General features: G+C 38.2%; 4 protein-coding genes and 1 long non-coding RNA gene across 11 annotated transcripts in view; 2 read left to right on the top strand and 3 right to left on the bottom strand.

Moving 5' to 3' along the window:
* LOC107036199 (IQ motif and SEC7 domain-containing protein 1) overlaps nucleotides 1–2,321 on the bottom strand; it is a 63,944-nt gene extending 61,623 nt beyond the window's left edge. For all 3 annotated transcript variants that reach the window (XM_015253983.1, XM_015254031.1, XM_015253991.1), the window contains exon 1: nucleotides 1,619–2,321. In XM_015253983.1, coding sequence (XP_015109469.1) covers nucleotides 1,619–1,854 — 236 coding nt within the window. In that variant the 5' untranslated portion in view covers nucleotides 1,855–2,321. The remainder of the gene's footprint in view (nucleotides 1–1,618) is intronic.
* Nucleotides 2,322–6,396: 4,075 nt separating this feature from the next.
* LOC107048079 (alkaline phosphatase 4) lies at nucleotides 6,397–15,071 on the top strand. Of its 2 annotated transcripts, none has more exons than XM_015271056.2 (8): nucleotides 6,397–6,682; nucleotides 8,326–8,414; nucleotides 8,483–8,703; nucleotides 8,920–9,112; nucleotides 10,654–10,820; nucleotides 11,933–12,247; nucleotides 12,940–13,366; nucleotides 14,233–15,071. In XM_015271056.2, the coding sequence occupies exons 1-8, from the start codon at nucleotides 6,672–6,674 to the stop codon at nucleotides 14,445–14,447; spliced, it is 1,638 nt and encodes a 545-aa protein (XP_015126542.1). In that variant the 5' UTR covers nucleotides 6,397–6,671; the 3' UTR covers nucleotides 14,448–15,071. The 2 variants fall into 2 exon arrangements, with proteins under 2 accessions (XP_015126542.1, XP_015126551.1); XM_015271065.2 differs by lacking the exon at nucleotides 6,397–6,682 and adding an exon at nucleotides 7,407–7,427.
* Nucleotides 13,948–15,653, bottom strand: LOC114841049. The gene is made up of 2 exons (XR_003783001.1): nucleotides 15,379–15,653; nucleotides 13,948–14,451 (listed from the first exon to the last, which is right to left on the bottom strand). It is a non-coding gene; the product is annotated as an uncharacterized LOC114841049 (long non-coding RNA).
* A 4-nt stretch (nucleotides 15,654–15,657) lies between these two features.
* On the bottom strand, nucleotides 15,658–18,006 carry LOC107048094. The gene is made up of 2 exons (XM_015271077.1): nucleotides 17,955–18,006; nucleotides 15,658–17,624 (listed from the first exon to the last, which is right to left on the bottom strand). Exon 2 carries the CDS (start codon nucleotides 17,608–17,610, stop codon nucleotides 16,144–16,146), a length of 1,467 nt encoding a protein of 488 aa, XP_015126563.1. The 5' UTR covers nucleotides 17,611–17,624; nucleotides 17,955–18,006; the 3' UTR covers nucleotides 15,658–16,143.
* A 2,038-nt stretch (nucleotides 18,007–20,044) lies between these two features.
* Nucleotides 20,045–26,526, top strand: LOC107048056 (solute carrier family 41 member 1). Of its 4 annotated transcripts, XM_015271033.1 has the most exons (8): nucleotides 20,045–20,416; nucleotides 20,497–20,652; nucleotides 22,264–22,690; nucleotides 23,462–23,933; nucleotides 24,003–24,150; nucleotides 24,221–24,423; nucleotides 24,861–25,009; nucleotides 25,109–26,526. In XM_015271033.1, exons 3-8 carry the CDS (start codon nucleotides 22,301–22,303, stop codon nucleotides 25,292–25,294), a joined length of 1,548 nt encoding a protein of 515 aa, XP_015126519.1. In that variant the 5' UTR covers nucleotides 20,045–20,416; nucleotides 20,497–20,652; nucleotides 22,264–22,300; the 3' UTR covers nucleotides 25,295–26,526. The 4 variants fall into 4 exon arrangements, with proteins under 4 accessions (XP_015126519.1, XP_015126511.1, XP_015126504.1 ...); XM_015271025.1 differs by lacking the exon at nucleotides 20,497–20,652 and having other exon boundaries at nucleotides 20,045–20,395; XM_015271018.1 differs by lacking the exon at nucleotides 20,497–20,652.
* Nucleotides 26,527–26,652: the final 126 nt, after the last annotated feature.

The following is a 26,652-nucleotide window of genomic DNA, read 5'->3' as shown; positions in this document are numbered from 1 at the left end:
CTAATCACGGTAACTCGGAAGCAAGAGCGCGTGCATCCCAGGAGGTTAATTGGCCACTGGAAATAGGTCGTAATATGACTGGGGGATAGGCCGATGAACGATCATAGCTAACGTACTGATGGCTTTCAACGCTATCGAACGATTTACGCCTGCTCTCTCGCCTTCTCTTCGCATCCTGACATTTCCGATTCCCAGGCGATGCCAATAAGGGGATCTACCTGCTTGTGACAGGTCAAATTATATCGCTATCGGAGGGATGTCTGAAGAAAGAAGAAATGTCTTTCAAATGTTCGGAAATGATGGGATGATTGGGCGGGGAAATACTACGGAAATTGATTTTTCCAAATGTCGAATGGTAATGGATTGTGTACTGTTCGAATTAAGTTAAATTTCACGATATGAAGGTAATCATTCTTCATATTATGGAACAATTGATTATTGATGTATTCTGTTTCGAAATTATGCTGAAATTTCCAGAGGGTTCAATGAAATAACAATTTTCAGGTCTATATGATAATGAAAATTATTGAAAATTCATAACGTGGTGTCTAATTTTCCCAATTAGTTGGGAATTATCAATGATCGCTTAACATGAGAGGCTGAATTTCGTCGAGTTTCCAGGATAAATCAGAAACTCCGTGAACATCTTAAAGTTATATTGAATTCAAACAGCGATCGGTATAAAATGTAATGGAGAAATCCAGTTATTTTTCATAATTAATGAAATGCAAAATCAATCAATCAGTAATCGCCATTAAAGATTGACGAATATAGCTTATTTGCGTAATCTTATCATAAAATACTCCCGATTCGTGAATTCAAATGCAGCAATTACTTCAATTTTTTAAAAACATTTTTATAAGATATATCCGGGTTTTTACACGAGTATAATTCAAAATTATGCATTCAAATAAATTATTCACCCTATGGCATCACGTAAATAACAAAAACAAATAAAACTCCCCACGAAATTTCGTCCGAAACGTGTGCAAGGCCGTAGAATACATGCGAGCATTCCTAGAATCCGAATAATATTCCACGTACTGCAGTGTGAATGGAGCCAATAAAAGCACGAGGTAAAAAAAGGAACTGATCCATCAATGAAAAATCGCGCCAACGACGCACGCCCAGTCAAACACTAATTCGATTACACAGCACTAACATTGGGCTATTGGCTGTTTGCCTGAGCTGGCCCGGCGAGAACAACTAAGTTTGTCTACATTTCCATCCTTTTTTTCCCCGGTCCATGGAGCTAATTGCCCCTGTATCCAATTGATTTATCGATGCTTCGAAAAAAAAATAAAATGTCGAAACAACGCCTGCGTGAACCACCAAATTGGGTAGAGAAAATCATGAGTAATTCAATAGGACCTTTCCACTGAATAATAATATCCGCGACTAGAATAGAAAAACCGTTGAAATTTCTCGCGAATAAACGCCGCGATTGCCACACAATTCTCATCCTTCAGAGTCGTTGCGAAACGGAATATAAATATACACTAAAAATAAGTGTCTCCAGAGATTGCCTCACGAGGTCCCTGACTCCAAAAACGATACCAATTGAATGATGAACCAGAGAATAAATAAATGCAACAAGAATACATGAAATACGACTCACCTGTCATCGTGGAGGCGTTTGAGATCTGATATTTCGAGCTCGAATTTGAATTTTGACACCTCGCAGAGCAGTGCATCCCTCTCCCCGATGATCTCCGCGAGTTCCCGCTGAAGACGTTCGATCTCAGCATACTGACGCGTTATCAGGCGATTTTTCTCCTCAATAATAGCATCAACCTCACTCTCACGACACGATTCCGCCGGTTGTTCGACAACGCTTGGCGTCACAGCGCTCATTTCGTTTTGTTTACCCTTTTCCACTGTCTTTTTCACACTTTCACTGTCAACATTCAACACTCGACCGGCTGTATCAACAGATCCTAACGGCACTGGATTTCCCGGGGTGGCGGGGTGTGACCCCAAAAAACAACTGTTCTATACCTGATATTTTTTTTTATTGCGTTAACCTCCCTCTCTCATACCCTCGCGGGAAAAACGTACATTTTTTTTCACCTCTTGTGAATCAAGTTCTTCAAACATCATTCGAGTGAATAAAGAGAATCGCATAATCCACGGTTACAACACTGGACCGGGCATCGTGGGGTTGTCGATTGATACGTGTTTTATTTTTCAATTTTATGCGATTTTATGTGAGGATCAGTAAAAAATTAATCCCCCTGATGACGGAGTCCACGCTGCTTACAAAAACCGTACAACACACGCCATCTTGGCTGCTTCGAGGACCGTGTCGAACCAGTTCAGGGTCTGGCTCCTCTGTCCCTGTCGGGTTCTCACCGGCCCGTGTAAATGTCAGGCGTATCGGACGGAGTGTATTGAGTGGTATTGCGCATGCGTGCTCTAAAACACCGCGGTGGTCGTTCCGAAGCACATTTCGCGTACAAAACTGTTGACGGCTTCACGCGACATCTAGCGCCGATAAGCCCGACTGTTTGAAGTCTGTTATCGTGTGGGTTTACCAGGGGGGCTGTGGGCAAAACCGTTTACCTGACGGGTTGGTAAACCAATTTTTTGGCGAGTGGGGTTTACTGCCCGAGCGAAAGGGGTATTCAAATATTACGTACCGCGCACACTGTTAACAATTTTTGGCTGAAGTTTCCGGTGCACTTTTGGAAATTTTTATGGAATTTAATTGCCAGTGAAATTTCAAGGCATTTCGTCATTCAGAATTTCGTGGAAAAATTAACCAGAACTGTAAATTTCAGTTCCATTTTTCCCGGAAAATGAGCAGAAAACCAGAAAATTCCGGTGAATGTTTTAGTAAATTTCCAGGGCAGCGACACTGGAAGCGATTTAGGGGGAAAAATCGTGAAATTTCAGATTTCAAATTCAATGTAATTTGGGACTGAATATTCATATCAGATTGGAAATTCAAATAAATTAAGGAATGCTCGTCTTTATGCTGCTTAAAATTCTGGATTTTTACTGAATTTTCAGTGAAACCTGAAATTTTATGATTTTTTCCCCTAAATTGCATTCAGTGTCACTGGTTTGAAAATTAGTAGTCAACTGTCCACGAAATTTCATTTTTATTTCAACATTGTACTTTGGACTTTCCTCAATCACAAGCTGTCACAAACATGGGCCCTTGAATATTACGCCACAAAATCCACGACTGCCCTTGGTATGACGAATTTATTATTCTTTTCATAAAATTGAATTAAAAAACAAGAATAAGAAAAAGAAGACTAAAGAGTAATTGAACAATTAAATCTTTATGCGATGCTCTGTGAGCAATTCTTAACTTATTAAATTGTCGTCATGACGGCATTCTGAAATTTCTCTTCGTGAATCTTCGGGATTGCTTGGAGAACTGGTGAAACCTCTGTTTTTCCCTGTTATCCCGAATTTTTCATTTTTTTTTTCTATAAAATTGAATTAAGAAACCAGAACAAAGAAAAGAAGACTCAGCATTAATATTCCGATATTCCTCTTCATGAATCTTTGAATATTCCGAAGAGCTCGTAGAACCTCTCTTTTCTTCCGTGAGAAAAAGGAGATATCAACAAATAATGTATTTCGATACGAGTGTGTTAAAGTGTTTTTTGACTCGTGGGAGGTGTGTAGCACTCGCCGAAGGTGAGTGCTGCCCTCCCGAGGGTCATGGACACTTTTCTCACGAGTGTCGAATCCCATTGTTTATCGCAATGTGTGGAAAGTGGGATTTTGCGCACGCGAAGCGCAAAGTAATGAAAATTGCATTTGCAATTCCCTCGCTTGATAATGGAAAAAAAATATCGTGTGACATCACAGCTTAAGCCAGCCCTGCCCCCTCTCATTACAAATAGGACGCAGAGTCGCATGAACCAATTAAATCCTTTGGTAATTGAGGAGAGAAGATATATTCTGAGTGACACTGGAGACATTACTCAATTAACATGAAAAAAACAGACACTTGTTGGATAAATTATTTGCGAGCAATTGAGCAACTCAATAGGAATTTTTCGACGCTGTTGTCTCTGAACATTGCAATATGCAAAACCGCGTCTTATCTTTGGGGATAATTTTATTTGAACAATCAGAGCCGGCTCCGTCGCGTGACCTTGCGATAATCAGAAAAATACGGGGATTTATTTCTGCGCAAACACGGCCATTCACTGTTAAAAATTTCCAGCTGAGATTTCCGGTACATTTTTTGGAAATTTCTTTCTGTATCAAGCTACAGCTCCACTGAAGTTACAATTAAAAAATTGATGAATTAATTGCTTTTATTCTTAGAAATACCGTAGATTTCAATTGAGAATTCAAGTAAATTGGGGAACTCCCGTATTCCCGCTGCGGAAAAATCGGGATTCCCTGGAGCGTTCAGGGAAATTGAAAAATTTTATGATTTTCCTCCCAAAATCGAACTCAATGTTACTCCCCTGAAAATTACAGTCAAAGTATCCCTGAAATTTCAATTTTTTTCCAGCAGTGTTCAACAATTCGCCACTTCGATTAAAGAAAAGCTCTTCGTGTCATAAAGATTACGGAATTAATTCGTCACAAAACAAAATATCGATAATCTTTCGCAGATTACCACTTTGCTAATGAGCCAACAGCCGCTAGAGGGCTAATTCATGGAAAAAAGAGTGGGGGTGGGGGGGGTACAAACGCCTCAGGTGGAATTTGACCCCCCACGCCCCAACGCTGCATATAAGAATGAGGAAAGTGGCTAATCTCCACAATTTCCGATAAACCCGTTCTCCATTATTTATCCACAAAAAATCGTCAAAAGTCAGTGACCCTTAATCAAGCAAAAATTACACTGACATTCGTTCCTTCTTGTTTGTTCATCGATATGATAACGCCCGGATTTATATTTAACAGTACGAATGTTTGCTTTCCTTAGTGGGGTGCCCGAAACTAAATCACCATGGGACGATCACGTTCGCATTAACCCATCGAAGCATCATAACGCTCGGAGAAACACGTGCTGCAACCGCCCGATAGATTTCGCCGGAACGTGTACGCCTGCTGAACACTCTTTCCAAAGAACTCGTAAACGCGTGAGCTTTGAACTCCGCTCTTTCCCCATTTCGGGATGTGTCTCTCGTGCGCCAATGATGACCCAGCGATTTGCTACCGCTGGAGGGCTCGAATCCCCGATAATTGAATCATGTTTTTTTGTCGCTTATCTCTTCGAAAATTAGTAATACAAATTTTTTACTCATTTGGTAATAGATAAATTTACTTTTACACTCGAGGAAGGAAAAATGATGGCCATTTCGCGGAATTCCTTTTCCATTTGCCTAATCTCAATATAGTAGAATAACAATTAACGAAAATGTCCGGGAATTTATGGAGATTAGCCACTAGAAATCACTCCATCACGTTTGCCCAAGTCTTGTCACCCTTGCATCATTCTCGCAAATTGTATTCTCCGAACGACACGCAATGAAATTTTCCCAATTAATTCCCTCGCAAATATATTCGCACGGGCAAGTACACAGCAATGTCAGTAAATCCCACGCTTCAGATTCGTGATGAAAAAATGAAAAATATCCAGCACGTTTTCTGGATCAATGCAATCACGTGTGTCAATTGAAGAATCATATAATTTCTGACGACTCATTGCAATTAATCACGACACAACAGCCCATATCGACATGCCCAGAGTATAAAAGCGATGCGACGAGAAGTGTCGAGCTTCATTCCGATCTGCCGGAGGAGCTTGCATTGATGTCCAGTAAGACGTGATATCTTATCACTTGGTGCAAACAAATTGATGCAGAGGCATTTACTCGCAATTTTCCCCCATTACTCATGTATTTTTAATCTCAAATTCCACCGCAAGACGATTAATCGCTCTAATAACATTTTCAACAAAATCGTGGCGAAAATTATTCAGAAAATATTTCCATTATGTAAACATAATTAAGGATAATTCCGGAGAACAGCGGAATTCCGTTGCACAATGGCTCTGAAAGACAGATGTCTAATTGATTTGATGAATAGTAGCTGCAGAAAATTGGTGGAAAAATGGAGGAATTGTGGAATAAAAATGCCTGAGTTTCTGAAACTGACGGAAAAGTTTGTCGCTGGCTTTGACGAGTCCAGCGTGAGAATTATCTGCGAGAGATTAGAGCAGGAGGGGCTGGAGGCAAAGGGTACCCTCTATACCCCTCTAACTGGACTCCTCAATCCAACGCGCTTTACTCTGAGTGTGTTGGTAGTTCCCTCCTCGCCCCGAGGCGTGTATTTGAATGGTCGGGGGACTGATGTGCCTGCTGATCCACATCGTGGCTCCCTTGCGCGTTTCCAGCTCGTGTACACGATTATCCAAACAATCCAACGTCACGTTACCGACGACACTCGCAGACTCACTCGGCTCTAGTCCGACCTAACCGAGCCCCCGCAGGCAGTGCTATATAAAGTGACAAACTTGCACGTTTTGTCGTACTAGTCGACGTGCGCCAGCACATCGTCAAGCTCTCATCACTTGACAAGAGTCTCGACCTGGGCTCAGCGGGAATTAAAAAATCATTGTCAGACATTTGAGCCAAGTGTCAAGGAATGGAGAGGAATTGAAAGGAATCATTACCACCGGAAATTCGTGAGCCCGACTAACTCAACTACCGGCTAGTCGCCCCTTGTACGCCTCATCGTGCTTCATAATGTTCTTCTCGTAAGTCGGTCATCAGGTCAATTTAATTGGTTTTCATGATCAGAATTCGCTTCCATGCGAAATGCAATCCTCATCCCGATTTAGTTTCATTATTCGTGATTTATTTTAGTCGTATTGCTTTGGAAATTTCATTTATCGGGGGAAAGATCGGCGTTTCCGAAAATTTGGACAACAATTATCGGACATTTAGTTGTTTTTCATAATCAAAATTCGATTCTGCACGAAATGCAATCCTCATATTGATTTAATTTCGTCATTCGTGATTTATTCGTATTCTTTTGCAAATTTCATTTATTGGGGGAAAAGATCGGTGTTTCTGCGAATTTGTGCAACAATTTTCTGGAATTTAATTGTTTTTCATAATCGAAATTCGATTCCGCGCGATAGGGAATTCTTATATCGATCTATTTTCATCGTTCGGGATTTCTTTTATTAGTTTCTTTCGATGGAAATTTCAGTTTCCATTGGAGGGAGGTCAGTGATTCCGTGAATTTGTGCAACATTTTAAGAAAAAGTCAATGTTGTATCTCGAGGTCGATATCACTAACAGATTCGGTAATGGTCCACTGGCTCGGCAGTTTTTTCCAGCGATTTGCAAGCCAACGCAATCATAAACGCGAAAATGTTCGGATTGAGTGAATATAAAGACTGCAGCGTAACACTTTTAGTTTGGACCCTGTGATCAGTTTCGTCCGGTGCAGTTTAGCTATGCAAATTGGTGAAACACGTCGCGCTTCAACACCCAGTTCGTATATTCCAGTGCAAGAACCATTCGATTGACATTCATGTATTGTTTTTCCATGTCAGCACAGGGAGAGAAAAGTCACGTGAAAAATTACGGTGCAGGGATTTTTATTTGAACACCGGAAAAATGCGAAGCGAAGGGTAAATTATCGGATACACCGTTAGAAAAAAATTGAAATTGGATGGACGGTCGGCTAGCAATTTTCAGGAAAGTGACACTGAAGGCGTTTTAGAGGGAAAAAATCATGAAAGTTCGGGTTTCATTGAAAATTCTCTGAAATTCCAAACATTTAAGAGGAGAATTCATCGGATTTCTTGCATTTTTAAGGAAAACCTGAATATTTAGTGCTAAATTATGCAGAATTTACCCGATTTCTATTAATTTTGATAAATAAATTGAAATAAAATTTACAGTCCTCCTTAATTGTTCCATAAAACTCTGAAATTGCTTGAAAGTGCAGCGGAACTAAAATTTGACAAACATTTCTAAAAAGAAAAAAAAGTATAAATGTAGTAAATTTAGTGAGTTAAGAGAAATGTCGTCCTATTTTCAGAAAATTTAAACCATTCCGTAATGTTTTGTCGCGGGCATTTTGTTTCAAATATTTTTCAAAAGATATCTTTCCGATGATCATAACTCTGGGCGCCATTTCTGCGCATATTTCTCTGAACGGGAGGAAAATGCAGTTTTCTCTTTTTTCATTAATTTTTTTCTCCGTGAAGTTCCACTTTCGCTTAAATTTCCAAAACAATTCATATTTTCATTTCATAACAGTTGTCAGCAATCATAAAGACACTTTGAAATAAACTTTCCCATGCAATCAATGAATTTTCGCCAACTCATCACTCGAATCGAAACGTTTTCGTCAAAGTAAACTTGCAGTAAACTATTATTGCAGAAAGATGGGCTATTGTCTCGTATTTCTCTGCCTGGCTGTTAGTTTCCAACGTTCGTTCTCGCTGCGCCAAGGATCCACGGACTATGAGGGTAATTTTCTCATAAACTTTAAGCATGTATAATTGAAACAGATTAATAATATTAATTCTCATAATCAGACATGTCATTCTGGATGAAATCTGGTCAGAAGAATTTGCAGAGGGTATTGGGCATGAGAAATGTAGAGAAACGTGCCAAAAACATAATAATATTCATCGGCGATGGCATGGGAATGGCGTCAATAACATCGGGGAGAATATTGACTGGTCAGCGGAAAGGTTTAGCTGGTGAAGAATATAAATTGATATTCGAAGAATTTCCAAACACTGGATTCTCGAAGGTGAATCACTGAAATATGGAACAATCTTTTGATTTTCATTCCTCCGAGCCTCTCCGATAATTTGCCTGCTTTCTTAGTCCGTTCGCGCAATTAATTTTTATAGACGGCTCTCAAAACACAACCCATTACTCGCATAACTTTGGAATTTAGTCGGCGATAACACACACGTGACGGAGTTGTATAATCCTCTTTCCAATTTTCGTCGTTATCCTTTAGACTTACAACGTGGATAAGCAGGTGCCCGATTCAGCTGGTACAGCGACTGCTATATTTTCCGGCGTCAAGAGTCGGTACAAGGTCATTGGTTTAGATGCGAAGGCCTCCTACAACTCCTGTGACGCGACTGTCAACGAAGCGAGAAAACTGACGACCTTGGCCGATTGGGCCCAAGCAACGGGCATGGATACAGGTTAAATACGAAATTAAGTTTTCATTGACATTTTCAGGGTGATTAAATTCAGGGCACTCGCGGTATTGAGTCGCGCAAAAAATTGCACGGCATTGGAAAATTCGTAGAGAGCGGGTGGAAATCCACAGAGAAAATAAGAGTTAATTTTCAGGGATATGATAGCGATTTTCGGGAACATGTCACTGGTCTTCGGGAATTTATCTCCAATTTCGGTGACATTATCACGATTTTTCAGGGGCATCACTCATTTTTCGAGTAATGACTGATTTTCAGGGACCCGTCTCTAATTATCAGGAATCCATTCCGGTAGGCGGAATGGATTCCGGATAATTAGAAATTAGAAAATTAGAAAATTTCCCTTCATCTACTTTTTCCGTGGCCTATTTTTTCCGGGATTCAGATCAATGACATGTGTCCCTGCAGATCAAATTTTTTTTCTCTGTCGGCGTGGCACCTCCGACCGCGACTTATTTCCGCGCTGCATCCCGGTTAAACGAGGAATAATTCCCCCACGCCCTAGCCAATTGTTCGAAATATCGGGTTTGAAGAATTACTCCTGAAATTTTGGGTAAAAAATCTTACTATTTCTAACGAGAATTAATGTATGTTAATTTCTGGATTATTTAATCCAATCGGAATTATCAGGTCTTTATTGATAACAAAATTATTGGAGATGTATTGAGAAGCAATTGAATGGGATATTTAATTTTCACAATGAGTTTGAGAATTAGAGCAGAAGTTAAAATTTCAATGAACGTCTAACATGAAAAACCCTTTTTTGTAATTTCACGATAAATAAGAAATTTCATGGACGATTTTACCCTAAAAATTGAAATGTCAGAGGAGAAAAAATCATTAAGTTTCTGATTTCAATCAAATTCCGAAACATAAATCTTTGGTACTAAATTACGCTGAATTTTCCTAATTTCTACGGAATATCTGAACTGAAATTTCTACGTTCCATTGATTTCTCCGAAAATTATGAATTTTCAAAATCGAAAATCCGTCAAATTTCAATGGAACTATAATGAAATAAAAATTTCAAAAAAATGTACCGGAAATTTCAGACAAAAAAGATTAGTAGTGCATAACATTGACAATCTAAATGCAGCTATTACTGGAATCACATTGGACTGATAAACAAATTATGACGAACCATTCAACTATTTATATTTATTCACTCAGATTGATAACATTCTTGTTGGGCTGTGAGGAAACGTATCCCCGATTCTGAATGCCCAGACGTTATCTAGACAAAACGATACAGCATACGATAGTGGAACATGAGTTATTCATAGTCCACAAACTGGGTATTCAATAGACAATCAGTGGTTGAGTGGACCTTGTTAGAATTATCTGTAATAAAAATATGTTCAATGAATTTCAAAGGCCATAATGTGACCTTCGCCCATGTCGGGGTTACCATTCAAGCCTGTGTACCATGACTGAATTTTTCTTCTCAATGTCGGAATTCCTTTCATTTTTTATCAGTCTTCTTATAAGATAATTTGTGAGATATTAATAGAGACAATGGGTTTTAGGTTTTGTGACAACGACGAGGATAACCCACGCAACCCCAGCAGCACTTTACGCTCATGTAAATAATCGAGACTGGGAGTGTAACAGCAATATTCCGAGGGAATACAAAAATTGCGCGAAGGATATTGCGCGCCAGTTGGTTGAAGATACCCCGGGGAACAAATTTAAGGTTTGTTGGCATTTATCGTAATGCAGTGTCAGGCAATTCAAAAATTTGAATTGCGGGTGCGGGAAACTAGTAATTTTCAGGAGAACATAATGAAATTTCAGGTTTCATTGGAAATTCAATGGAATTCCACATTTTTTAGCAACAAGAAGCCGAGATTTCCCAACTCACTTGAAGTTTCAATCAAAACATGATTATTCAACACCAAATTACACTGTTTTCAATTAATTGAACATTCAAGAGTATATTTACTTGAATTTTCCGGATTTTCTATGGAATAATTTACTGAACCGATTTACTGAGGGAGTACAAAATTTATAGTTTCCATTGATTTTTACATAAAATTTTGAAGTTTCAATTATGAAATTTCTTAAAATTTCAATGAAACTATAACTCATTAAAAATTTTCGACAAGTGTACCTGAAATTTCTACCACAAATTTTCAACAATACATCATGATTGAGAATAAGAGTCAAAAAAAGAAAAATAGCCTCTAAATCCAGAGTTACGACAATCAGTAACAATATCACGAACGATGTCAAGATCCTACTGTTCGGAAGACAATTAACGTGAGTGATCACGTGACAGACGTAGTGTGAATTTGAGAATATATGTTAACGACCTGGGAGAAGAAAGTTCAAGGCTAACTGTCAATTAAACGACTACTCTTTTATCGTACCACATATCCGGCCTTCTCATTGAGCTCAATCTCGCCATTGAAAAGACTGGATGTGCACAGCTTCTGGATCTTGTTGTTGACAAATATTAAGCAAATTGGGACATGGGGCAGCTTTTACAGTGGAAGAGTTTACAATCTTCGTTTTATGGGTCTGCTATCATAGTGACCGCAATCTGCGTCGTGATTTGAACCAAAGAAATTAGCGAATGTTTGCAACAATTAATTATTTTTCATAGTGACCACAAAGAAAAAAATTTAGAACAAAAAATCCTGCGTTCTCTAAAGTATCACAAGTGTTTTTCCTCATTTTTATCCTGAAATTCACTGAAAATTGAATGCTAAACGATGAAATTTGACACATGAAGATAAAATGTGACTCTGGAGTACTGAATTTTAAAAAGCAAGAAATAGATCTCAATAATTGCTGTTCATACAGGTAATTATGGGAGGCGGTGGTCAAAATATGGGTCACCCCGTGAACGATCCCCTCGACTCCGAAACTTGCGTACGAGACGATGGAAAAGATTTAACAGCAATTTGGAAAGACTTCAATCCCCAAGGGAAATTCGTAACGAACGCCTCTGATCTTATGTCGGTGGACATCGCCAAAGCGTCGAAACTCCTGGGGATTTTCGCATCGAGCCACATGCCCTACCATGAAGTTAGAACCGAAAACACGCCGACCCTAGCGAACATGACACTCCAGGCGATTCGAATGCTGCGGAAAAGCAAGAACGGATTCTTCCTCATGGTAAATAATCTGACCAAATGTTTTCTTTCGTTAAGAAATTTTGTACTCGGGGGCCATATAATATTAATATAATATTACATGAATATTATATTAAAGAAGAATTTAATACGACACAATATTTTTTCCTACAAGTAAATATCAGTAGCGAAGTGGTAAATAAATCGGTTCAAGTCAATTTTGACTATTGGCAAATTTTCAATAAATATCTCGGAATCTAAAGGAAATAGCAAAATTGTTGTTATAACAAAAAATGTAATTACAAAAATTACGCTATCTTCCTTAGATTCGGAAATATTCCACAAAAATTTAACTGAGAAATGAGTCAACTTAAACCGTTTTACCACTTCATTACTGATATGTATTCGTCAAAAAAAAATTTTTTCTTAAATAGGAAGAACGATGCCCGCTTATCTAAAAATGTGAGAAAAATCTCGCATGCCTCCTGAGTTTATCAATATCATTCCCCGTATTTCCTCCTCACTAATTACTCGCTGACAGCGAAATCGGTGAATTCATAACTTACGGATATCTGCGATACTTCCCGGATATTAAGCAAGGCCACATGTCACTTTCAAACGTATTCTCCTGTGCGAAACTGTAAATTTAAGCGTATCCTATCTGTCAATCTGAACAATTATCTGCGACAAACAGTCTCGTTACCGGTTTTCTCACAATGAAATTAATCTCCCCAGGTTGAGAGTGGAAAAATCGACATAGCGCATCATCAAAATTATGCAAGGTTGGCACTCCGTGAAGTGACGGAGCTAGAGGAGGCGGTTAAGATCTCCCTCAGTCAGGTGAATATCGAAGAAACGTTGATCATCGTCACGGCTGATCACTCCCACAGTTTCACGATGAATGGCTACCCAGAGCGGGGCAATGATATTTTCGGCTTAGCCAACAACAAACTCGATCCAACAATTAGGCCTTATGAAACCCTGACCTACGCCAATGGCCCAGGTTTCATGTATCATAGACTGAATAGTACCAATTCCACTGGTATTTGGAGACCTGTTGAGGATGATTCCAATAGGGAAAAGCCGTTCTATAGATTCTTCTCTCCAATGTACCTGAAGGATGACACACATGGCGGTGAAGACGTCGGAGTTTACGCTATTGGTATGATACTCACGTGAAAATTATATTCATTGTCATTAGTTTCATCAAGAACCCTTATTTCATTCTAAAAACTTTTTTTTAAAATTTGTTGGTGGCTGTATCTTTCATGCAACAATAATGTTATGTGGGTACGTCTGTATTCTTTGCTTTTAGACAACAATTGTATCAAATTGTCTTCCTCAAATTTTTTGAGACAGCGCCAAATTTTCTCCAATATAGAAAATTTTTCCTTGTATCTTTCCAAAAATCACCAAATTTCTAGAATTTTCGAGAAAATTATACGTTGATTGCTGCAGTATGCAAGACACTCATCTTTATTCGATTTTCAAGAAGATTCAAGATTACATTGGAAAAATCCCAAAAATTTTCGGGTATTTTCTAGAACACTGAAGGATTTTCTCGATTTTTCTAGAAAACCAGAGAATTTTATAGAATGCCGATAGATGACGCTGCAGAATGAAGACCTTTTCCCAAAATGACCCCCTTAATGACACCATAGGCGTATCCACATAAAAAAATCGACGAAAAATTGAGATTCTTAAACAATGAGAGAAAAAAACAGAGATACGCAGTTGGAAATGTTCGTTTGAAATTTCTGTGTTAAAGTCCAGAAATTTTTGACAGTTCACATTACTACTGACATTTCAGAAAATTCCATCATTAAAAAATCACATATTGCACTGATTTTCTCCTAAAATTATAAAATTCTCTAAACCAATTAGACAATTCTCTAAAACAATTATAAAATTCTCAAAGTTATAAACTTCATCATTGGAGCCCAAAAGTGCATGAAAAATGTTCTTCACTTATTCATATTAATTCCATTTCTAAGGGAAAGAATGAAAACCGATGATTTTTTCCCTCAGGACCCTATTCGCATCTCTTCAGAGGTACCTTCGAACAAAACTACATCGCCCATGCTGTAGCCTACGCCAGTTGCCTGAAGGACTGGCCTTCCCACTGTGATCGTGCTTACAACCGCTTCTTCTATGAAGTCGCAAACTCCTCGCGAAGTATATTCTCCGCTCCCGTTTCCACCGTCATCCTCACTATATTCCTCGCTGTGTTGCGTCTGACTTGAGAGGCTTGAGAGTCAGAAAAATTCAAAATCATTTGAGTTTTGATAGTCAATTTGAAATTCTTTCCACATAGTGGAACTTTAAATTATTCCACCCACTATTACTGCACATCGATCATGTTCTCTCCTTAGTTTCTACTTTTATAGCGAACTTAATTAGATCATAAAAGTAACCGACATTCCCAAGAGCACGAAAACGAAAGCTTCCAGGATAAAGCGCCTTTTTATATCGAGAGTATTACCCAGCCAATGAGATTTATTTTGAGTGTGCTTGATGAATGAACTGGAGATAACCATGTTAAACATTGTCCTAGTATTATTGTAATTTGCTCATTCGTTATGATGCAAGGGGAAAAAATGTTGACGCAGAACGAATGAATGGTCAGCCGACGGATTTTATTTAATGAGTGTGTGTCGATATTTTGAGTAGACACGAGTCTACACGAAAATGCAGGACCATTTTCTATGAGAATACATATCAAATATTTTATATAAATATGTTTTTATCCCAGCCAATGTATTTATACTCATACAGTAGCGAAAATTTTAGTGCCTAAGGATGAAATTGGTCACATTTTTGCTCAATTAAAAGAACGAAAACAGAATAATCGTCTCTACTGAATCATACTCCTCTCAATATATTGTTAGGTCCAACGGAGAATAAAGGGACACACAGGTTAATAAATAATTGGGGCGGTTTATTATTACGGTTTATTATTTTGAGGATAGACTTGGACTCTCTGAAAATGACTGTCCTGGAACAATTCGTTCTGAAAAAATATTATCTTCTGACGAGAATATCAATCCTTGGTAGGAATAATTTTTTCTCTCAGTGCACGTAACAATATTAAAATATAAAGCAAACAATGCAGTCGGTGGTGCAGTAGCGACATGCGACAAACTTGCATAAGTGTAGCTATCCATTCTCCTATACCTTGCGCTATTTTTATACATATTTTACACATGCGACTCTCTGTAACAAACTACGGAACCATCACCATCATAATTTCTGAGAATGAAATTGGTCACATTTTTGCTCAATCAAGGGGATACGTCGGTGAAACTTAAAAGTCTTCACTGGGCTTTGAGACCCATTGAACAGTTTGTAATATATGACGGAATACGGGAATAACTTGGAAAAATCGCGGACGCAATCGATTTTGCCCCGTGTAACCACGAACAACTTCATTTTTTCCTGTTTTTACCTTCGAAATGCTCCTTGCGCCGTAGTTTTCATACGATTTTACCTTTTTTTTAAAATGTTCGTTACATTCCAAAGAATAAAGTTCATTCGAAATAGATAATGAATCAGTGAATTTTGAATTTCGTAAATATTTCGCGTCTCTAGAGTAGGCTAAAATTTACGAAATTCGAGATTCATTTATAAAGTTAAACGGACGCTTAACTTTATTCTTTGGAATATCACGAACATTGAAGAAAACTAAAATCGTTCGAAAGCTACCGCGCGAGGAGCATTTTGAAGGCAAAAACGGGAAAAAATGAAGTTTTTCGTTGTTATACGGGGCAACATCGATCGGGTCCGTGATATTCCCCAGTTATTCCCATATTCCGTCATATATCACAAACTGTTCAATGACTCCCAAGGCCCAGGGAAGACTTAAATTTCACCGACGTATCCCCTTAAGAGTAAAATAACTCCCCTATCGGGAAGTTAAATAGAATAATAGTCTACACTGAATCACACTCCTTTCACTATACAGACGCAGTAATTCTTGTACATGAGTGGCACGACATCGTCACTAACGAAATTCCTATCGGGTTTGACTGTCCCGAAAGGATTCCGTTGGGGCTCCAGCAGCACTTGGATGTCTCTAATAGACTTTATCCGCTCGACATCTCTCGGTATCTCGAACTCAGTGTACGACGTGATGACAACGGGAACCTTTGCGGCACAAAATTTCATTATCGTACCCGGCCACGTATCAACATTATCGAAACCAGTTTCTCGATAGAGTCCAGGATTGAACAGACATATCAAATCAGCTTGCGATCCATTCTCCACGTCGTGATACAGTCTCTGAGGGTTGAAGGATATCTCGATCCTCTTGCCGGCGGACTTACAAGATCTGCACATTTTGATTTTCCCCAGGAGTTCCGATGGCGCCGGTGGGAGATACAACTCCGGCCCGGTGAATTCAATAGTCAGAGTCTTCAAATTCGGTAGGAAATGAAGAAAAAGCTTCTCCCACACTCGCAGTAAGGAGCATTCAAACTGAAATTCGGCGCCAATTACATGAATCCGAAATTTAGTTCGTCTAGTCCAGTCATGAATAGCTTTCTGCATGGCAAACAATGCAGTCAGCGGGGCAGTGGCGACGTGCGACAAACTGGCATAGGTGTAGCTATCAATTCTCCTATAACTCGGGCTATTTTTATACATGTCGTAGATGAGAAAGTCGAAATTTTCGGGCAGCACGTGCGCCTCCCTGTAATAAACAACGGGAATATCGGGCTCGACGAATCCGTGTTTATGCTGCATCCAGAGGATTCTCCGAAAGACCTGAAACTCTTTGCACCACTTGATGTGGTTCTGCTCGTGCCGTCCGCAGTAAAAGTCCACCCCGCAGGCGGGACAGCAGATCAACTCGTCCACTTTTCCGCAGGATCCGCATATTCTCGGATACAACATGATCTCCCTCTCCCACAGGTCCAATCTTCTCTTCATTTTGTGCTCGACTAAACTAATTGTTTTTATCCGGAAAGACCTGTACAAGTCAGGCGGCAGTGTCTTCGCCAGGGAGAATCCCTCCATCCCCCGACAAATTTCCAGTAGAACTTTACATAATGCCGCATGCCGCGGTCTGTTCTCCTCCCTATGCTTCTCGGAACAATAAGACACCATTCCACAATCGTCACAATGTATTGTACACTGATTCATGCAGACTAAGCACAAACTTGATACGAAAAAAAAACGAGGTCTTATTTGGAATTCCAATATTTCTTCATCGTCACTGTCGACTGACAAGTCAACACCGGGGGGTTTCAATGGAAGTGTCAAGCGTGAAGAAATATCGAGTATTGATGTTTGCGAAGTCGTTGATGGATCAATCTCATTCGAGTTATTTCCATTTGGCGATACTTCGGAATTATTTGAGGGATTCACCGCACTGTTTGCTTTACTCACTGGCTTTCTCTTACGTCCCATCTTCCAGGATATCCCTACAATTATTCGTAATCGCGCAGTGTTAATTAATTTGATGGATAATCGCTTTCATTGTCATGAACGAAGAAAAGAAATCAACAAAAATGAAGGAAAATGGGAAATTTTAATGGCATTACTGTGAAATTTATTTATTTTGTTATTGTTTCATGAAAAACACAAATTCTACTGCTCGTCTGAGAAAATTATACTGCAAGGCAGAAATTTATCATTTCTACATATTTTTTTATTGAATTCAAATGAAAATCTTTGAAACAAAATTTTGCTCCTCCGTTAGCGGAATTTGAGAATTACTTTCCGTTGATTTTTTTCACCGTTTAGGAACCAACCTTCAACACTTGGAATCACTCGTCTATGTGCGTTGATTCCCTTTGAGGTCCCGCGCACAATGTAAATTTCAAAAATGCGTTTTCAAAATAGTGTCTCTGAAAAAATTGATTGCTCATGCGCAGAACGAGAGTGAGCACCATTCGCGCTGAGAATTTATTTCAGGAGTACTTGGACCCTTGGCTGCCAATCCCGCAGCTTCACCCGGCCAGCTTCAATCTCATGTTACCCCCGCGAGTACTTGAACGATTATGCAATAGTATTCATCCATGAAGATGATTGATAGATACGTCACGAAATATCCGTCATGAAATTTAGAAATGTCACTGCGTTATTTTAGGGGTCGATTTTTTCACGCCTTGTGAAATTCGTGAAAGTCAGAACAAATCGACGACTGGAAATATGCTACAGACAATAACTATTGTTGTCATGAATATTCATTGCTTATTTGTGAACAATAAATGTTTACAGAAAATAATAATTCGGTGCAAAATGCAATTTAAAGGACAATTTGAATATTCATGATTTTTTCCCAGTTTTTCTTACGGGATTTTATTGACAAATTTGATGAGTAAAAATGGTTGAATTGATAGTGTGGTCTGTACTAAATAGTAAAAGATACTTGGATGTCCGTAAGATAAATTCTCAAAGAAAAATCATGAAATTTAAAAAATGGTTATTTTTGGTTCATTATTTCCTTGTTTTTCTTATCGTTTTGTACGGCATATGGGCTTGACATTCTTCATGACAATTAATTAATTCAATTCAGAAACACGCATCAAGGAAATAAAATAAGTTGAAACTTAAAAGTTGAAAAAGTTAAAATGTAGACGATGTCGATTAAAAAAATTATAGAATATCGAGGGGCTACTCACTCCCTGATTAAGTGACACCATGATTTCAAAATGAAGTCGACTTCACGTAATTGCAGGGTAGATTTCAGTGATTTCAGGATGAATTTCAGTAATTTCGGGAAGAAAGGAAGTCGATGATTTCCGAATCGATGGAACGATTTCATAGATTTGAAATCAGTGATTCCAGGGGCAATGAAATAATTGAAATCACGATAAATAAAGTTCGTCGCGTTCTCTTAAAACATTCATTAATTTTAAATGACTTCGGCATGATTTCAAGACATCAGCATCTTTTCGGAAATGATTTCATGAGTGGAAATCCCGTCATTTCAGTGATTTCGATGATTTCAATGATTTCACATTTCATCAAAACGTGGCGCCATGATTTCGGAAGTAGCCCCTCGAATAATAATCACCCAAAAAATATAAAATTGCTATATTCTTACGCATTGTGAAATTTGAGTCACAACCAATGGACAACTCAAAAAATGCTGCAGGCAACAGCAATGGTAATCCGCAATTACATTGTAGTGCGCGTGATTTAATGAATAGTCGTTGATTGTAAATATTCACAGAACAATCAAGATACATATTCAACGAACCCCAAGGAAGCCCATATTTCCAACTCAAGATGATAATTTCTGGTGCATAATTCACCCGTCCCTCCACCCGCTTCGTGTGATGTATTACCTCAGCACTATCTACGCCGATTGATTAATTTAATGCAGAGGCACGCATCCCTGAAAATCAAGTGGATGTTGCAACATAAACGATGTTCGATAAAAAAGATAGAATAGACTCCTCACACTGAGAGAAATTTCAATGGTAATTTCAACTACAAGGGAATTGTCAAAAAAATAATAGTTACGGTAACAATAAACATTGTAGATTCAACTATTACATTAAACTGAAAATTACATCATAATGTTGCTGACACTATTTGACATAGTAAATCGAACGATGAATCCTAGTTTAATTTACAAAGTTTATTGTTACTGTAAATATAATTTCTTCGACAATTCCCTTGTAGTTAAGATTACTATTAAAATTTTTCTCAGTGCGGAGATGCGAACTGTTTTCATTCCTAAAACAATTATTATTTCAAATGCAGATAGCAGTTGGGGCTTTGTCGTTCATATTGTAACTTTGATACCAATGTACGCGCATTTAAATGCCATCGTCTCCACGCATGCGCACGTCCCCGGAATATATACCGACGTGACAGTAAACGTCTGGGCGCTGTTGCCGCATTATTCTTTTCTTTGAAATTTTCGTTCGACATTCCACAAAATAAGGCAGTTCCTCCGAAAGTAATTTCGGTAATGATAAAGTGAATTCTTGCATTTGATAAAAGCAATCGAATCCGTCATTTAGACAGGATAAAGCTATCTAGCAACGCCGCGTTTACAAATTTCGGGTGATGTGTCTAGCAGTTGCAAACCGGGTTTTCCTTGATTAGAATAAACCATACACTGTATTATTCCGATGATTCGCTTATCGCGAGACATTTGTTCATCACGAAATCACTCGAATTCCAACGAATCGTGTGAATGATTGAGCACGAAACAAAATATATTGATGGAGCAGGGGTGAGTGAAGGCACTTTTGAGGTTAATATCGAACATTATTTAATCCTATTATTTAAACAGTTGTTCTTCCACAAATAGCTACAATACTGTTGTTTTATCAGTTGAAGCCTCCGTATGGTGAAGGATTCGTAGTTGCTGTCCAATTCTCTTAGAAACCCTAACATAATTTAACATTCGTGTTGAATCTAACAATTTTTATTTTCTTCCTCTGCTGTTGCCACTTGAATATGATAATGTGGAATCCTAATAGCCAAATGGTGAGTCGTACCAGGATTTTATGGCTTCTATGTAGCATGACGCACTGTCTAGACAGACCTAGTGTTTTATTGTATTCCCGAAATGAGTGTTGAAAAACAAAACTTGTGCACTGACTATGTGCGTCTATAAAGGGAGCCGGGTCAGGTCAGTTCATTTATTTTTGCTTGATCTCAGCGGTTGATTTATTGCCAGTCTCTTCTTAGTCTAAAGCTGCTCAAGTCCTCGCGGAGGAACAATCGTACTGAGAGAAAGGGGACGACATCTCAAACGAGTCTTGTTTGGAGCAAAAGAATCGCAAGTCAAAAATTAGGAGAGGATGGGGCAACATGGACAGTTTTTACTTTTATCAAAATATTTATACCTCAGAAATAAATTAATCAGTTGAGCTCATTCTGGACTCATCACGAGGAGGAAGAATTGTACTTTACGAGGAAAAAATACTCCGTTGCATCAATCGTTCAATGAATTATTAATTTTGAAAAAAATGTCGAAAGTGTTCATATCACTCCACTCTCCCCTACCTAGAAAGAAGTTGTTTGATTTGAATTCGAAATTTTCAAATTTGAATAATCGCTCTAGAGGCGGATTATTCACACGAAACGGTGCCCTTTCAGCATGGAAATATCTCTTATAAAGGGACGTTTATCGAGAACTATTTTATCCTTAAGTTACAATATTGCTATTATTTCAACATTATTATTTATTCAAGAATTCATCTCTCGTCTGTTTTATTGAATAGACAAAACGAAAAACTATTGTTCCTTCTTTGCACGTAAAGTGACCATTTTTCTGGAGAAAAATATATATGGGAGTATGCAATAACGAAGAATTAGTGCCAGAAATGACACTTCTCGCTCGCATAAAGAAGAACAACTTTGGAGTAGAACTAAATCTATTTTTTCGACAATAATTTCCATCTCAGGACAGTTTTCACGCGGACAGCACTATATTTTATTTTTTTACTTCAAAAAAGACTTGTTTGAGAAAATATTATTTTTCTCTCGGTGGACCTGTATATTATAGATTTGACGTATATCATATTCGAATAGTTTTTCCTTACGTATTTTGTCGATAGAAATGCTCTGAAATGCCGATAAAAATTGAGACTTTCAAAATTTCCAGAACTCTGTAAGAATGAAGATAAAAATAAACAAATTAAATTGGAGCTTATGAAATTAATATTCTCCAAGTCTCAATGCTTATACGAATCTTATAAGAATTTCTATGAACGAAATACATGTAAAAATCCTGAGACTATCATATAGCGAATCTATCGAATTACATACAAAATCACCGTATATGAACGCCCTACAGAACTCCTCTACATAATTTTTCCGTGCTTGTTCCCTCTGGACTCAACAAAAATAATGATTGAAAAGACCGTAAAATGAGCATTTTTTGATCATCAATACCAGCCGATTGTTTCTTCACTTCGAAGGTATTTTTCCAAGCTTCAAAATGACACTTGATTCATTCCAATTGCATCATTTGGTCAGTAGTTATTGATGATCTGAGAAGCTCAATTTTACCCTGCCTTCCCTTAACGTAAAAAACGAGAAATAAACGAGAAACAAGAGTCAATTGATTGAACAAATGATTCTTCTACCCAGTGCTTCACAGTTATTCGAAAACATCTCTTGAACAAGCATGAGCCATGCTGGGATTGCCACGATTGACTCACCGGAGAATCGTGAGGTGCACAAAAGAAAGAAGCCAGGATCAAAAAGTATTAGTTCCATATCTAAAATGGTGGGTTTTGGTAGTGGAGAATCCCTCAGCAAGGCACTTGCTGATGTATCCACCGAGCTGACTGTGGACAGTGATAACGAAGGTGATGACAGTGACACAAGTAGATTGCTCTCATCAAATGTCCCCAGACACTTCCCCGAGGGGAGCAAAAAGAGTGGGAAGAGTGTCAAACACCCAGAGATAACAGACGAGGAGAATGTCTGGACAATTTCAGTGCAGATGTTCATACCTTTTCTCTTGGCGGGATTTGGAATGGTCGCTGCCAGCCTCCTACTGGACGTAGTGCAGGTATTACCAATCTTCCGTCGTCATTAACCTTTACACCGAACTGTCGGGTTGTGGGACCGCTGTCAAAACATTCTCAGTGCATAACTATTGATGAATGTAAGGAAAAAATTCAAAACTTTCAGTAGCTTCCTATTTCATCGATCCCAATCGATACAAAACGTTTTTGATTTCTTGTCGCTCCGATAAATCCATGAAATCACCAATATTTCACCGAATTTATTCCCCGAGGGAATTGATAAAAAATAGTAATTAGCACCAATTATTCATAATGAACGTCATATCTTTGTTAGTTCGACAATCGAGGAATAACAGAGATTAATGTGGAAGAATGTTCATAACAAATATTTATGTGCGAGGAAAAAAATGAAATTAAATACACTCATACGTTTTCTCTTCTATTTAACCCTTCCCCGAGCGAGTCAGTCACAGTTCAAAAAGTGACTTTCTAATTTTATATATTTGCAATCGACTCCCACTATTAACGGAAAAATCAAATCAATGATCAAATGAAAACAAATGATTTCGAACAGATGAATTCTTTATCCTCTGTTTAATAAAATTGTTGAAATTGTCGATGACGCGACGTTGCCGGAAACTCGCCAAACGCTCCCGGTCAGTGTAGAGTGAATTCGGCAACGCTAAAGCCTAAATAACCCGGCGGGGAATCCCCGCGGAGATGACCAATCGCAGGGTCGCGTTTGGAGACCAGACTAGGGTTAAAGCTAGGATTTTCGTGTTGAATTGAAGTCATCCTGGAATTTTTCCCCGCAGCACTGGCCAGTCTACCTCAAAATAAAAGAGGTGTACATACTGGTGCCTGCACTGTTAGGATTGAAGGGGAATTTAGAAATGACTCTGGCATCGCGTCTGTCAACCCACGCAAATTTAGGTCACATGGACACGAGCAGTGAACAGTGGACGTTAATAATTGGTAATCTAGCCCTGATACAGTGTCAAGCCATGGTGGTTGGACTGTTGGCGTCCTTGGCAGCAGTCACACTCGGTTGGATACCAGAGGCACAATTTGATATTCATCATGGTTTGTTACTTTGTGCAAGTGCACTTGTCACAGCCTCAGTTGCTAGTTTCCTGCTTGGTCTTGTTATGGTTGCTGTTATACTTCTCTCCAGGAGTATGAACATCAATCCTGACAATGTTGCAACACCAATTGCCGCCTCACTGGGGGATTTAACGACATTGGCATTACTTTCTTGGATTGCATCGCTTCTGTTCAAGGCTATTGGTAAATCAGTCATTTGTCCCTTGTTTCATTGCCTTAATTGCAATTGTTGTCATTGTTTTCACTTTACAGGTCAACAGTCGTGGATAGCACCCACATTAATTGCTTTTTGTCTACTGGCAACTCCAGTCTGGGGGTACATCGCAGCAAGAAATCCTTTCACGAGAGAAGTACTTGATTATGGCTGGACTCCAGTCATCTCTGCCATGCTGATAAGCAGGTTGGTATCGGCATTCCAGTTCTCTCGATAAACAGTAATTACGACCACTAACGGAGATTCATCATTCTAGTATTGGTGGACTGATCCTCGATTACACAATTTCGAGTTACAAGGGCATTGCAGTTTTCCAACTCGTGATTAATGGAGTCGGTGGGAATTTGGTTGCTGTGCAAGCCAGTAGGATATCTACTGCCCTTCATAAGGAGCAGAGTAGTGGGACTCATAAATTACCCAGGGTCTGTGTCAGCCCGGTTTCTGTTTTTCTTGCTCCAGGTATGTTTGTTTCTCGTTGGTCGTAATTTTTGAAAATTGGGTAATTAAAGAGTGCTTTTAATGATGATTATTCCAAGGCACTTGATATTTAAACCATTTGATATTTAGTTTTTCGTCTTGAGAAGATTTTGAAAATTGGATGATTAAATTGAAAAAAAGAAAATTTGCTTTCGATGAACACAACTTTTCGTCGTCTAGGAAAGATCTCATCAGGGATTTCTTTATTGCTTAAAAAATTTTGAAGATAAAACTGAAAATTATGAACCAGAAAAACACAAGTAATAGCAACAAATGGTTCTAAAATATTGACATATATATAATAGCTTTGGTCTAACCATCACTTACAGATTTCATTTCAAAATTATATTCGATTCATAATTTTTCGTCGGAGAGTTTATCCTTCGAATTAATGATTTGTTCTTAATGTTTTTGAACAGGTGGTCACGCCAGAACTGCCAGAGTGCTCTTAATGATGGTCATTCCAGGGCACTTGATATTTAGTTATACCATTAGTTATCTTCAGGCTGGCCACACCTCCTTCACTGCAATTTTCATCATCGTTTATCTTTTTGCTGCTATGCTACAGGTACGCATTCACATGATTGTAATTTGGAAGCTCTGATATTTTTTTTTTCGTTTTAGAAGATTTGATTGATCCTTTAAGTAATATTTTTACTTGGTTCAGGTTGTTCTCCTCCTGTACATAGGCCAATTGATGGTTGTTTGGATGTGGAGACGAGGAATGGATCCTGACAGTTTAGCAATTCCGTACCTGACTGCTGCTGGTGATCTCCTCGGCACTGCTCTCCTCGGAATAGCCTTCCACATTCTCGATGCCATCGGCGATGGTGATTCAGACGTTGGTGACTAAAGTATCATCAATTTGATTATCAAGGGTGCCAGTTACTTCTCCTGCTCCTTCTTTTTGGGAAGGGTTTCCATTTACTTCGGTAATCGATATAAACTCTAAAGTAATTCAGGGTCAAATATCACTTTGTACCTGATACTTATGTATAGATTTTACAAAGAACCTCGAAAGTTCACAATTTGCGTGGAAAAACTCTGTTATCTTTCGTTGTTTTTTACATCAGTTATTTCGTATTGAAAACTTGTAATTAACATGTAAAATAAGATTTTTCTATGCCGTTTTGGCATGAGGCGTTCATGTACTTAGAATGATGTTGGCAGTATTTGAATACGTGAAGTGTTCATAATTATTGATTCAATGAGTTATGAGTTATAGAGACGTTACACTGAGGAAAAAATTGTTTTTGCCAAAAAAATTTCTTGAGAGAAGAAATTACTTCTGCAGAAAATTAGGCTGCAAGTACTACAATTAATGAACACTGAATTATTTTCCCCTTTTTCGAAATTTAAATTTTCTCAAGTAAAATAATTTGAAATAAGTGTAAATGATAATAATATAACCATAATCATCTAATAGTTTAATATAATTGTAATACTTGAAGCTAAACATGGATCACCCAGAAATGATTGGCCTGTGAAAACACGCTTCTGATAATAAATAATTTGTTCTCTACAAAAAAAATTATTTGTCAAAAAAAGTTTTTTTCTCAGTGCATTGGAGAGTGGGGAAAAATGGGTACATTCGACGTTTTATTCATAGTTTATGTTCATAACTCATGAAGAACTTTACCAATGACATTCGAAAAAAGTGACAAGTGTCCATTGTGCTCCACCCACTCCATATATATCAATACGGTGCTAGACGAAATTGTTGAAAGACGAAATTGATTTCGTTTTATAATCAATGACTACACGATTTAGTAGATGATTTTATTGCAGGATTAGTACTATTGCTCTAATGTAACAAATTGCTGTGATTTCTAGATTTATTATTGGACTTTATAATACATGAAAATTATTGTTACTCGAGATAAGAATCGGTGACTCACATCAATGAAAATTTTTGAATGCATCAACCTTATCCACACTAGGCCAGTACTCGATGGTTTGTAATGATAAAAATTGCATTGCCAACGGAATCGGCGAAGCAGAGATATTTTCGATAAATATGTGCAATCTTTTGTATGTAAATAATTATTCAATTGAATAAATTCCCAATTACAATTGGATGCAAAATGCCATATCTGTTATCTTTGCATAACTCATGATGATAATAAAAAAACAAACCAAAATATCAATGAGGATTGTTTACTCGACATCATAAAGAGCACGTCTTCCGTTTTGAATAAAACTGATGATGGC

Source organism: Diachasma alloeum, unplaced genomic scaffold (genome assembly GCF_001412515.2).
Source record: "Diachasma alloeum isolate Michigan unplaced genomic scaffold, Dall2.0 Dall_scaffold_00176, whole genome shotgun sequence".
In the NCBI taxonomy this organism is placed as follows: Eukaryota; Metazoa; Arthropoda; class Insecta; order Hymenoptera; family Braconidae; genus Diachasma; species Diachasma alloeum.
Note: the sequence above shows the minus strand (reverse complement) of the source record. Positions and strands in the feature narration are given on the sequence as shown.